The sequence below is a fragment of the Ambystoma mexicanum genome, chromosome 13 (genome assembly GCF_040938575.1).
Source record: "Ambystoma mexicanum isolate Mex_15411 chromosome 13, UKY_AmexF1_1, whole genome shotgun sequence".
Taxonomy (NCBI): Eukaryota; Metazoa; Chordata; class Amphibia; order Caudata; family Ambystomatidae; genus Ambystoma; species Ambystoma mexicanum.
The window spans coordinates 193,861,466-193,874,360 of NC_090938.1; the positions used below are offsets into that span (position 1 = coordinate 193,861,466).

At 49.0% G+C, this 12,895-nt stretch overlaps 1 protein-coding gene across 10 annotated transcripts in view; it reads left to right on the forward strand.

The window, feature by feature from the left end:
- The window catches only part of PPP1R12B (protein phosphatase 1 regulatory subunit 12B), a 1,230,188-nt gene that overhangs the window by 720,848 nt on the left and 496,445 nt on the right, over positions 1-12,895 (forward strand). For all 10 annotated transcript variants that reach the window (XM_069633610.1, XM_069633604.1, XM_069633603.1 and 7 more), the window contains 2 exons: positions 863-1,049; positions 2,448-2,578. In XM_069633610.1, coding sequence (XP_069489711.1) covers positions 863-1,049; positions 2,448-2,578 — 318 coding nt within the window. The remainder of the gene's footprint in view (positions 1-862; positions 1,050-2,447; positions 2,579-12,895) is intronic.

Below are 12,895 nucleotides of genomic sequence, written 5' to 3' on the forward strand. Positions count from 1 at the left end.
AACTAGTTAGGGATGGCATTTTAAAGGGTTAGGCATCTGTGAAATGACTGAAAATTATTTAGCTTCTGTTGGTTTTGTTGAATTGATCTTAATTGAAACAGTTGTTACAAATGTATTTTACCTACCCTTTGAATTGCATACTGCCATTCTAAAATGCATTACAAAGTGGTTTACTTACTGTGAATAATGCATTAGTTTTCCTAAAGTTACTTATTGGTTTGTTTGTTATAGTACTTAACATTTAACTTTACCTTAGTGTAATATATAAATTAAAACATTATTTGTATTTAACTGTTGGTGTTTCTTTGGGCTTTTCACCACCTGCAGCCCTATTCTCCACACCCCCCTCCCCCCGACGATAAGTCTGGCTGCTCAGCCATTTTCACCCACATACTTAAGAGTTGGAGCCCTCTCTCCCAAGTGAGTTTTCTAAAGTCTTGCCTGTTGGTGGATTTTAGTCAAACTCCATAACAATCGTTTCATGGATGTGAAGAAACAAATGCTTCCATTCCAGACTTCCCCCTACTGATGGCAGGATATTTCTAATACGTTTGTTACAATGGGAGATACCCATCCCTGGGAAGTGTTTCATTCAAGAAGCATTTTCTTCATTGATCCCTCACTTCAGCGCTCATGTGACGCTTTTCTTGTCTAGATAGCTAGAGCAGGTGCAGGTGCTTTTCCCTGTTAAGGTCGTAAGGAATTGCTAACTATGCATGTTTTCAGTCATCAAGTCAGTACTGTAACCGCTTAATCCTATCTGAACTTTTGTTAATCTGCCTAAAACCATTTTAGTCCTTGAACGTTTCTCATGCATGCCTTTTGGCTTGACATTGTTGTGATTCTTGTTTTTCTTTTAAAGTCTGCCAGTCGTAGAGTGAGGTACTCAGCTGAGGTAGAAAGCCTCACGGCACCACCTGCATCACCCTCATCATCTGGCCCGTTCCCCTACGTGGGCTTACGACTCTCCCGAGCAAACAGGCCTCAAGGCATTGTGTCAGCCCTTCCAGCAGCCTCAAAGACTGCAACCAATGAGATGGAAAAAGATGGTATGTCCACAACCTACTCATTTCAAAGGAGTATGCTTTTTTATGCATGGAGTGCTAATGTTTGGGCTTCGAAAAAGGCAGATTGCTTAAGTGAATTTGATCATTGTGAACCTAGCATTCACTGTTTTTAAAAGACCAAGTGAAGGGGCCTCACAGGGCTGCATATTATGTTCCGCATTCTGTTGTGCAAGGCATTCTAAGACTACATTTTACAGGGCTTACGGTATTCAGTGTGGAGACCCAGATTGTCTTGCCAACGTAAGTGGTAACAATTTAGGAACCAGGACAAAGGTGCTCCTTGCCTTTATATGGATTTCACTAGTTTGTCTGCTGATAGATACAGTACTGTGCCTGCTGTTTAAATGTGACACTATGCTGTGCAAGGCACATGCTACTATGGATCCACAAGAGGATATAACAAACCAGCATATCAGTTGGTTGTAGTTGGTAAATCCTTCATACTTCCATAAATGCCAAACATGATCTACTTCATCAAGGAATGTGCACAAAACATAGGTATTCTACTAACACTCATTGTCCTTAATATTCATAACTCATTTTTAGAAATATTTAGTTTAAGAATGTAGTTTCATGAAATATAATAAAGGTTAAAGTTCTTTTTAAAACCTAGCATTGTTTCTACCCATTTTTTGGTTTCGATGCAAAACTGGGCTTGGGAGAATTCCCTGCTCCAATACCCTCCTTCCTTGCTGGTCCAATACCCTCCTTCCTTGCTGGTCCAATACCCTCCTTCCTTGCTGCTCCAATACCCTCCTTCCTTGCTGGTCCAATACCCTCCTTTCTGGTCCAATCCTACTTGTAGCACTCCCATCCTTCATCCGGACCCTCTAAAGCTGAAGCACATTTTGTCACAAAGTTTTCTTTTTTACGACGGGTTGGACAAACAGTGCTGCTTTTACTCTGCTGAATTTCATTCTGACTGCTTGATAGATGTTACCAAGTTCACACCTCTAAACTTTCCATGCTACTGTGCTCCATCCAGTTCCCACTCAATACCTTACATTTGCACCCATATCCTTTTTGCTGCATGTTGGTGTGCCCTCACACCTTTTTGGCTCCTTCATTTGAATGGATGAGTCCCATACCTACCCAATGTCTCTCCCTCCATCCCTGCACCCCCTTCCATCAGAGTCCTTATAAAATATCAGTGCCTGCGACTCCTGACTTGAATGCTCATTGTCTGACCTAATGAAAAAGGGTGCAAACGTGATTAGAGCCACACCGACCCAGATAAATGCCTTCAGAATGATAACCCATCAGTACAAACTGTCCTCCTGGCTGCAAAATGTTAATTTTGAACTGTAAATGGGTAATAGTTTTTACAATTAAATGTTTTGAAGGGGCATATTCCTGATTTCTTACTCATTTTGTGAAAAGGACAAACCACGCTTCTGGAGGAAGATGACAAAGAATCTGAGGACAGGTCGCCAGGCAAGCTGTCCATTCGAGACCGGCGGAGGCCCAAGGAGCGCAGAAGAGCCACAGGCATCTCCTACTGGGGCGAGGGGGTGAGTATGCACACTACGTGGAGTGTGGCCCTGTGCTCTTGCGTTAAGATTCCTGTTAGTCCAAACGCAGTGCCAGATCTACAATTCAAATCTAAATTATGCAATAATCATTAGTACACAGTGACACTCCTTACTGCTTGTCTTTTGTGGTCAGATTAGAACTTCCAGAAAACCCCCTTTACTCTCCAAAGTTGATGCTCCATGATTGTTTGCATTATGCAAGATACTTAGCAAAGTTAATTGCCAAGGAAACTGGCATCGGTACAGCTGTAGGATTCATTCCATATAGTGTTGACCAACATTTGTATTTGGTGCCATTGCATGATTTTGGAAGCCGTGGTCAATTTGCTACCTAAATAACATCCTGTGCAGCTGCACTGCTTTTTAACGCAATCCTCTTTTACGATGATTAAAGCAGGAGCTGGTAGAACAGTGCAGATTTCAGTTTAATGTTCCCTCAACTTTTCAAATCACCTTAACAATGAAACTATTGAATCTTATCCACTAACCAACCCCATGATGAAACTCGGATGATTGTTACTCCCCTTTGAGTTGCCTTTATTTGCCACTCATTTGTTAAAGTAACATCTGCAGACTAATTACTCTTCAAACCATTTGAGCTAACAAATGTGTGCAATAAAGTGAAAGTGAACCATAGAGGCTGCAGCGGGTTCAAAATAAAAAAACATAAAAATAAAGAAAGAAAATGGCTCCAGGGAAAAGGGAACTATAGTTGTCAGTTTTCCATTTCCCAGACGACCATATTTTAGGTAGATGAGAGTGGCAGCTTGATAGTAGCATGGCACAGGTTGGTGCACTAGTTTGGTGGTGAGTGTGGACTTGAGTGAGGGGGTGTTGGGTAAGAATTAGTGTGAGGAGTACACAAGACTTTTGTATTGTATTTATTCTTATATAGCGCTTTATACCAAAGCGCTCTACAGTTACAACAGGGTTCATTTAACATAACAAAAAATTATAACAGAAGCAAATTACAAACATGAGACTTAACTTCTTGGTATTCGGTAACCCACCTTTTAATATAGGACTGTACTACACAGGTTGGTAGTGTGACGGAGCAGCCAGGCATATCGTGGGGGGGGGGGGCGGGTATTGTGAGCTGTACAATTTAAACCAGTAAGTCCAAGTAGCCAAGCAACACTTACACACTTAAAGTTATATGTAAATATGTATTTATAATATTCATAAAGTTTAAACAGACATTCTTTAAAAAGCTTGATCTACTAACTTTCAATCAAAGTTTGTATTCAGTTTTTAAAAGACAATACAAGTTTGTAATTATTTTTTTTAAGGTAGCACACGGTTTGATTTCAGTAAAAGTCAGTATGGCACTTATTTTCAGTTAGCAATTCATTTATTGAGTTGTTTAAGGAAGGAAAGGTTAGAATAACACTGAGAACATACGTTCAACAGTTTGTAAAACAATTACAATCTCCTAAAGTGAGGCAGGTAAACTTTTATCCCAGCAATAATAGTATCCACAATTATAACCTATGAGGGAACAAGTACTGCTAATGCCAGTAGGTTGAGAGGAGTACGTTTAGTGAACTAGGACAGCTAATGTCAATGCACAAAGTCTATAGTTCTGATGCACTTCTTCTTAGATAAAGTCTTGACAAAGTTAGTAAGTTCAGAAGAAATCACAGTAATTCAAGTGAGCTACTTTGTAGAGAGCACAAACTGTTAGGGCAGTGCAGTAGAGTTGAGATCAACTCCAAAACGTACTTTGCAGTATAAGAAGCACAACTTCTGGCTAAAAGGAGAACACCCCAAGCCCCACAGTGTCTGCGATTTGAAAAAAAATGTTCAAGCTAGATTCCTCCTTGCTACAGCTCGCCAGACCCTTGTTCCTGGACAATGGTCGTGGTGATGAAAAGGAAGACGTCTGACGGGCTCCTGCGGCAGTACTCGGGAGAGGTATTCCTCAGCAATGGATTTCCTTTGTTTCAGCGGCACTTTGGTATTTTGGCGCCTTTTTCTCAGTGGCAAATGAAGAACGAAAACTCCAGTTAAGACGTTTGCTCCCTCGGTCGTCGAGACTGGTGAGGGTGCTCTGGATCAAGATTTCCTGCTTCTATAGGGTCCTCTGGATGCCCATGAAGATTTGGACGGATTTGGACTTCACAAGATGATGCACTCCGCAATGGTCACAGTACCTCTGTCATTGGGATTCTCCAGCCTGGGGTCTGCATGGATTCACATGCTCATGAATATTCCCCGTCGTCAGGCTGGGAATCCTCGGTAAAGAAAAAATCAGTATCCGTTTCGTTTCTGATCTGTCTTTCTTAGTAACCAATCACTTATCTCTTGGTCATACTGCCACCAGCCTTTGACTGCCCTCTCCCTAAGCCCCGCCTCTGGCAGCCATCCTCAGATTTTTACCGCACGTTCAAGTGTTGGGAGTCCTCGTGCTTTAGCTCTCGAGTTTTTGCTGTTTTTTCACGCTTTTTCAGGAGATTTTTAATTTTTTTCGGTTTAATCGAGCTTCAAGCTCCACCGTTTCTACTTCCGATAACAGGGACCCGTTTCGGAATTCTTCTACGCCCCTCAAGGGTGAAGTTAAGATCTGCGGCCTACCTCAATGGACATGGCCCAGGACAAGGGAAGCACGACGCCCGGATCCAAGCTGTTCAGGTGCTGCCTGGATGCGGATTACAAAACGTTTTCAAGGAGGGCGAGCATTCGCAATGTCTCTACTGCCTTCATGAGGACAAGACGCACCTGGAGAAGGACTGTGCGTTCTGCAAGAACCTTTCGGAACGGACCAAGCAAGATGGTCGTTCCCGCCTCGCCGCCTGGCTGGAGAAGGGCACAGCAGGTGAGAAGGCGAAGAAAAAGTCTGAGCGGGCTTCTAAGTCCTGTGAGGGCGCCCCGACGACGGGGGCCCAAAAGAAGGCCAAGCACCTCGAGTCCGCGGGCACCGGGAGCGCCGAAAGGTCGGGCTTTTCGGCTGCCAGGCAGGGCGCGACTTTCCCCGGCACGTTCAACCACGAGCCAGCGCTCTGGTTCGGGGAAGAGGAAGTCTGAGAACCCGGGTAAGCTGCTGGAGTGGCCCCGGTCGATCCCGAAGGGGCCCGAGGGGGAGCGAGGCGCTGACCCTCCCCCCAAGGCGAAGGCCCCGGACGCACCTAAGATGGCGAGGGCTTTGATCCAGCCGGCAAAGGCCTCTATCGAAGTGGTTGCTGCGGCCCTGGCGAAGCCGGCTGAGACTACACCAGTGGAGAAGGCCTCTGGGCCCAGTGTCCCTGCCACCGCGGAGGGAATCCTCTTTCCAGCCCATCGTTAAGACCCCTGTGAAGACCACGGCGGAAAAAGAGCGGGGGGTTGGGGAGGCCGTGGCCATTACAGACTCGGAATCAGCCTCTGAGGAGGATCTTGTGGAAACCGTGAAGGGCCTCCTCAACAAGAGGTTTGAAAAAGTTCGATCCCAGGGGAAGGATCCTGCTGACGAGATCGAAGATAGCGACGACGAAGGCCCGGTGGAGCAACCGTCCCTCCCGTCGCAGCCATTGCCAGAGCCTCAGGATAGCTCAGTGGCCATATTGTTGGCAATCCAATCCTTATGTACTGAGATAAGGACGAGGTTACCACGGACTCCGACGGAGGATCCTGAGCCAGGACCGTCGAGAAGCCCCTCGAACAAGCGGAGGAGAGTCCATCCTGCTCCGCCCTTCGTGGCCACAAGGCCTGTGGACCCCTCAACCCCACTGCCTGACGCTCGGGATGATACGGCGACGGGGACGGACGACGACGGTGGCGATGATACGACGGACATTCCTTCATCGCCTCCCCCTCGGGCCTCACCGCCAGACGAAATTGGCTCCTTTCGCGCCATGATAGCCAGGGCGTCCGAGCTCTTTCAACTCTGCCCAGAGGAACAGAAGAAGGAAGGCTTTCTTTATCAACGACAGGAAGTCAAGAGAAAGACGGTCCTGGCAGTGCCGTTGCTTGACGACATCTGGGACGAAGGGCTGGCTGTCCTCAGGAACCCTTCTACGACGCCCGCCAAGAGGGACAGGTACGAGAAGAAGTACCGGGTCCCCGACGCCACCCCCTTGTGCCTCAGGGCCCAGCCTATGCCAGGCTCGGTCGTCTCGGCAGCGGCCAAGAAGAAGGCAGCGGGTGCGGCAGCATCAACTTCCACTCACCCGCCGGACAGCGAGGGCAAGAAGTTGGACTCCATGGGACGACGGGTCATTTCGTCGGCGGCGGCGACGACGATTAAGGCGGCCAATGCCTTGGCGATTGTGGCCCGTTACGACAGGGAGCTTTGGTTCAAGTTAGCTCCCCTGCTGGACTTCCTGCCGGACGACAAGAGAGCGGAGGCCCTACAGATTCTTCAGGAATGCGAGGTGGCGTCGGATCACGCCATAACGGTGGCAACGGACATTGCCGATAACGGATTTTCGCCAGATGGGCAACAGGGTTTGCCTACGACGAGGGTGGCTCAAGGCAACGGACTTCCGCCAGGACGTTCAGTCCAGAGTGTTGCATATGCCGTTCGACGGCAGCAACCTTTTTGGGAAGACGGTGGATGAGTCGCTCCAGGCCATCGAGACCGATTCAGAGACGGCACAGGCCCTAGGGGTACTTCAGCAACGACGGCCCTTTCGTAGCTCCGGAGGCAGACAGGGTGCCACCAAGAGATCCAGCGGTGGCTCTTCTACATACCGCCAGGCGGCCCGCTCCTCGTCCCAGGAGGCCTACAGAGGTCGCGGCAAGCAAGGAGGATCCCGCCGCCGTCGTCAAGGAGGCCAAGGCGGCAAGGCCTCCTCCAAGCAGGACTGAACCGGCCGTAGCTTCGGGCCCCCACCCAAGCACCCCGGTGGGAGGCCGGCTGACGAAGTTCGTCAGCGTGTGGGAGTCCATCTCCACCGACCGTTGGGTGCTGGACACCCTGGCCAACGGGCATTCGCTGGAATTCCAAAAGAGTCCTCTCATTCCTCCCGTGGCCAGGAAGGAGAATCACGGCCCTCAACTGCTGTTGCAGGTAAGGGCGATGCTCAAGAAAGGTGCCATCGAGCTCGTCCCCAGGAGGCTCTGGGGCTCCGGAGTGTACTCAAGGTACTTCCTCGTCAGAAAGAAGACAAGTTGTTGGACCTGGAGGATGCTTACTTCCACATCCCCATTCAAAAAGGACAGAGTTACTCAGGTTCGTGGTTCAGGGACTCCACTACCAATTCAGAGCCCTACTGTTCGGATTAAAGTCGGCACCCAGGGTATTTACCAAGTGCCTGGCACCAGTGGCGGCGCGGCTGCACCTGCAGGGGATCCACGTCTACCCCTACCTGGACGACTGGCTAATCCGTGCAAGGACAAGAGAACTCGCAGTCGAACACACAGCGAGGACCGTCCGGCTGCTCACGGAACTGGGATTCGCCATCAACTAATCCAAATCCCATCTGGTTCCGTCGCAAGTAGCACTGTTTCTTGGAGCGAAGCTCGATACAGTGGGGCAATTGCCCTCCCCGTCGGAGGAGAGGACGAAGGCCATTTTGGGCAAGGTGCAATGCCTGCTAGCCTCGGACGTGGCCAGGGTGAGGTCCATCAAGTCCCTCCTCGGGATGATGTCCTCATGCATCTACCTTGTACCCCTTTGCAGACTTCGGATGCGTCCGCTTGGCAGGAATAAAAAACACCATCGCCGACTCACTCAGCAGGTAGCTGCGCTCGTGCCACGAGTGGGAACTACGCCAGGACCAGGTGGATCGGCTCTTTCGACGATGGGGCAAACCCCGGATCGACCTCTTTGCGACGAACTCCAAGTGCCAGAGGTTCGCCAGCAGGTTCCCACAGCCGAGGAGCATGGGCGATGCTTTCTCGTTCCCTTGGGACGGCCTGTTTCTATACGCGTTCCCTCCGTTGCCGTTGCTGCTCCGTCTCATCAACCAGCTCAAGAAGTCCAGGTGCAGAATGATTCTCGTCGCACCGGCATGGCCGAGGCAGATCTGGTTCCCGAACCTTTTGGACTGGTCAACGTCCCCACCAGTCAAGCTGCCGGTGGACGCGGATCTTCTCTCCTGAGAAGGAGGCGCCATTCTTCATCACGACCCGGAGTCGCTGAACTTGCAGGCCTGGCTCCTGCAGCACTAGAGTTTGGAAGGTACGATATCCCGGCTGACTGCAGAGAGGTTCTTGCAAAAGCAAGGCGTCCTCAACTCTCGAGTGCTACGGACCTAAGTGGAAGAGGTTCTGTCTGGTGCCGTGCACAGAAGATTAATCCTCTGCAGATTACGGCCCCTCAAGTACTGCTGTACCTACTGTCGCTGGCCAAGGCTGGACTGGCTCACGCCTCCATCAAAATACATCTGGCTGCCATCTCCCGATATACCAGGACTACGGGACGGGCGTCCTTGTGTTCTCATCTCCTGGTGAAGGAATTTATGAAGGGACTATTCCGATCGTGACCGCCGGTGAATGCTCCAGCCCCGGCGTGGGAGCTTAATGTGGTGCTGACCAGGCTCATGGGGGGCCCCATTCGAGCCTATGCATTCGGCGCCTTTGAAGGTCCTGTCGTGGAAGACAGCGTTCCTTGTGGCCATCACCTCCGCACGACGGGTGGGAGAGATCCAGGCACTATCTTGCAAGCCTCCATACTTGACTTTTCACGACACAAGGGTGGTGCTGAGGACGCACCCCTCTTTCATGCCCAAGGTGCCATCAGACTTCCACCTCAACAAGCCCTTGGTGTTACCAGTTTTCTTCCCGTCGCCTTCGACGCCGGCCGAGAGGACTTTGCACTCGCTGGATGTAGCTAGAGCGCTGAAGTTCTACGTGGACTGCACAAAGAGTTTTTGGAAGACGTCACAGCTGTTTCTGAACTTTGGGACTGTGAATCAAGGGAAGGCTCTCTCGAAGACTTCCATTTCCAGATGGCTCTCCGGCTGCATCATGCACTGTCACCGGTTGGCAAACCGACCGCTGCCCGGCCGTCCGAGAGCCCATTCGACCAGAGCGATCGCTGCTACCATGGTGTGCCCCTGCTGGACATCTGCAGGGCTGCTACGTGGAGGTCGACGCACACCTTCACAAGATTCTACTGCGTCGATCGGGACTCCAGGGAGGAGTCCAGGGTCGGCCAAGCAGTGCTGCGCAACCTGTTCGCCTAAGGTGAGCCTGGTGAGGAGTTAAGAGATGCTTAATGTTGAGTTGTTGTATTGCTTGATGTTGAGCCTGTTGCCACCTCCCGTGGTTGTGCATGCGTACTGCTATGTATTTTATTCATGAGCATGTCAATCCATGCCAGACCCCATGCTGGAGAAGGAACAAGTTACTTACCTGTAACTGTTGTTCTCCAGCATGGGTCTGGCATGGATTCACATGCGAACCCTCCCGCCTACCCCTCTGCGGCTCTTCACTTGGTCATACTGCCACTTCACGTGCTACCAAATCTGAAGATGGCTGCCAGAGGCGGGGCTTAGGGAGAGGGCAGTCATTGGCTGGGGGCAGTTTGACCCAGAGACCAGTGATTGGTTACTACTAAGAAAGACCGATCAGAAACGAAACATACTGATTTTTTCTTTACCGAGGATTCCCAGCCTGACAACGGGGAATATTCATGAGCATGTGAATCCATGCCAGACCCATGCTGGAGAACAACAGTTACAGGTAAGTAACTTGTTCCTTCTGCAGCTCTGGTGAGGCACAGCAAGTCGGGGGATGTGCCAAATGGAAGTCTGTCTTGAGGTTAGTTGGTTCCACCACCCCAAGGGAGGAAGTCGACCCGTACGGGTCTTCCCAGTCGATATGAAAATGGGGTCAGCACAGCTGCAGGGCTTCACCGGGCGCTTCGCGGTCCAGGAGGGTGCTGATGGCGTCTCATCACGTTTTCTTCGGATGTTCCTCTCCAGTGGTAGATTCTGCCTCTAGTCCCAAAAACTTTGCTTTTTATGCGATTTTCCCATTCATTCACAGCATATGCTGTCAATCACACAGTAGGGTGGCTGTTCTTCCAGGACAACCAGCGGGCAAATCAGGTCTGGTTTCATTCAGGCACACCAAGAGTCAAAGACAGGGATTTTGCGTGACTGTCCCTCACTTCCTGCCTTTCCAGACACTCTGGCGCCTCGGCGGGCTTCAGGGCTGAAGCTTGCCAAAGGCAAAACACACAAAGGGTTCAAACCAGTTTCAACTAACAGAGTAAAAGCTCAGAAAATGGCGTAAAAAGATTGGGGCCGTTTTGAGAAAATTGACAACCATGGGTGCTTTACTGTTGCTGAGGGTTCAGCCTGCAGTAACAATGCACATTGGTAGTAACATTAAACCACTGCCACCAGCCATTTAAAGTAAGTTAGTGTAACATAAAATGTGGGATAGGAATTACTAAGTAACTCCCACTGCACTCAACATCGGGTGGTGTGTGCTGGTCCCATAAAGAGAAAGATAAGTAAGACGGGGGATCATCTTAATATTCTTGGGCACAGTAGTTCACCCAACAAAATGTATTTAAACATCAAGAGAAGTCCAAGGGACTTTAGTGGCGCTGCACCTAAGGTGCTCTGTGTCACTATACAAAAAGCAGATACCTATGGAGTTTCAGACTCATAAAACTGTAAAACACAAAAATCCCAGTCAGGAAAATTACAGGAGGGAGTGACAAAAAGGTCCCACTCACTCAAGAGAAAAATAAATCACACGCCTAAAGTCCAGCAAAAGAGCCTGGGGTCTCTAAGGTTGAAGGGAATTGGCACAGAAATGAAAATACTCCCTAACACGGGGTCTTTTGGGCACGTGGGTGGATCAAGGGGCAGGATAGCAGTGAGGGTGAGGAAATGGATGCAGTGGAGTGCTTGGCTCGCTCCAAAACAGGCTGAGACCAGTAGTTTGAGACTGTGTTTGAAGTGGGCTGATGGACTCCCACATCCGTGACAGTTACTAATTGTCATTGGTTTGTAGTATGATGACCATCCCAAAGTGAGACTGAGTGAATTCCATGTTATTCGTTTTACCCCTCCTGTTCACCAGCATTTATTCCCCTCTTAAGTCCCTATTCCAGGCTTCACTGGTGGTGTAATTTAGTGGTTGTGCCCCTAGGGGTAAGACTACTAGGTCAGGGTTTACCAAAGGCATCTATAGTTCTTTTCTCTGAGAAGGTGGTACTCCTCAGGGAGGGCCTTGTTCACTCACGGACTGTTCGCTGCTCCTTTGTTTTAGTAATCTGTGAATAAAGGATTGTTATCTGCAGGTGTCCATTAAAATGAAGACCTGGTTTTGTCTAGCGAGACTCCAAAGAAGTGGCTTTGTTTACCTAGTAAGCATGTATTAAGATGGATTGATTCTGAGGAGAGGATTTTAGAAGCCTACCCAATATATGTTGAACAAGGAAGACACACAGATTAGCCAAAACCCAATCAAGGTAGTTTGGGTGAGCCGTCAAGGCTTAGTCTCAGGGAAAGTGCGAGTAGTCTACACCTAAAATTAATCCACACAGAACACCACCAATAATTCAAGTTAATGTTGGGGATTCTTACTAAGGTAGGACTGAAGGAACACTCACTGTTGGGTGTAGAGGGTGCTGATTCTTAGGTCTGGGCTGAACTACCCAAAAGGTTTTCAAGCAATGGTCGAGCAGCCAGGCTTAGCCTAGGAGGGAAGACCTCAGAGCACACCTACATTCAAGAATGCACTTACACCCTGTAGTTTTGTTTTAAAAAAGTAATTTTGAACACTAAGGTCACTACCACAGTACTAGAGTTACAAGTAAACCTAATCATATATATATATATATCACACACAGTAAGACATTTGTTAAGCATTACTTGTGCAATGGATTCTTAGATGATATACAGATAAGTTGTCAGAGTAGCATACAAGTTAGCAAATCGATTTGTTAACCAACATTTAAGGTAATCCAACAAGGATACAGACAAGTAACTTTTAAGCAGCCTACATTTTAGAAAGTCCAGCCCTATCTGGGCATGAGAGTCTGTCAGTTGGGACACTGGGTGATCAGAGCACATGGATGGAAGAACAAAGGAAGGCAGGCGCTATCAAAGTTGCCAAATTTAGCAAGATTCTTCACGGTTGCAAGTAGGTCAAATGTTGAGTTAAAGGAAGGCTCAGGGAGGTCAGATAGACCGCCGCCCCCCCCGGAGAATTTTAGACCTGGGGAGTCTCCTCCCCCACTTCCTGTCCTTTCAGGCACGCCTTGGCGGGCTTTCTCGTAGAAGCCCTCCAAAGACAAAAAACCTAGCAGGACCTCCCCCACCCGAGTAGGTAGACGAAGGCTCAAGAAAGGACAAGTCATCAAGTGTTGAGACGGGCACCATTTTAGGTCAATGGTGATCCGTGTGTCATTTG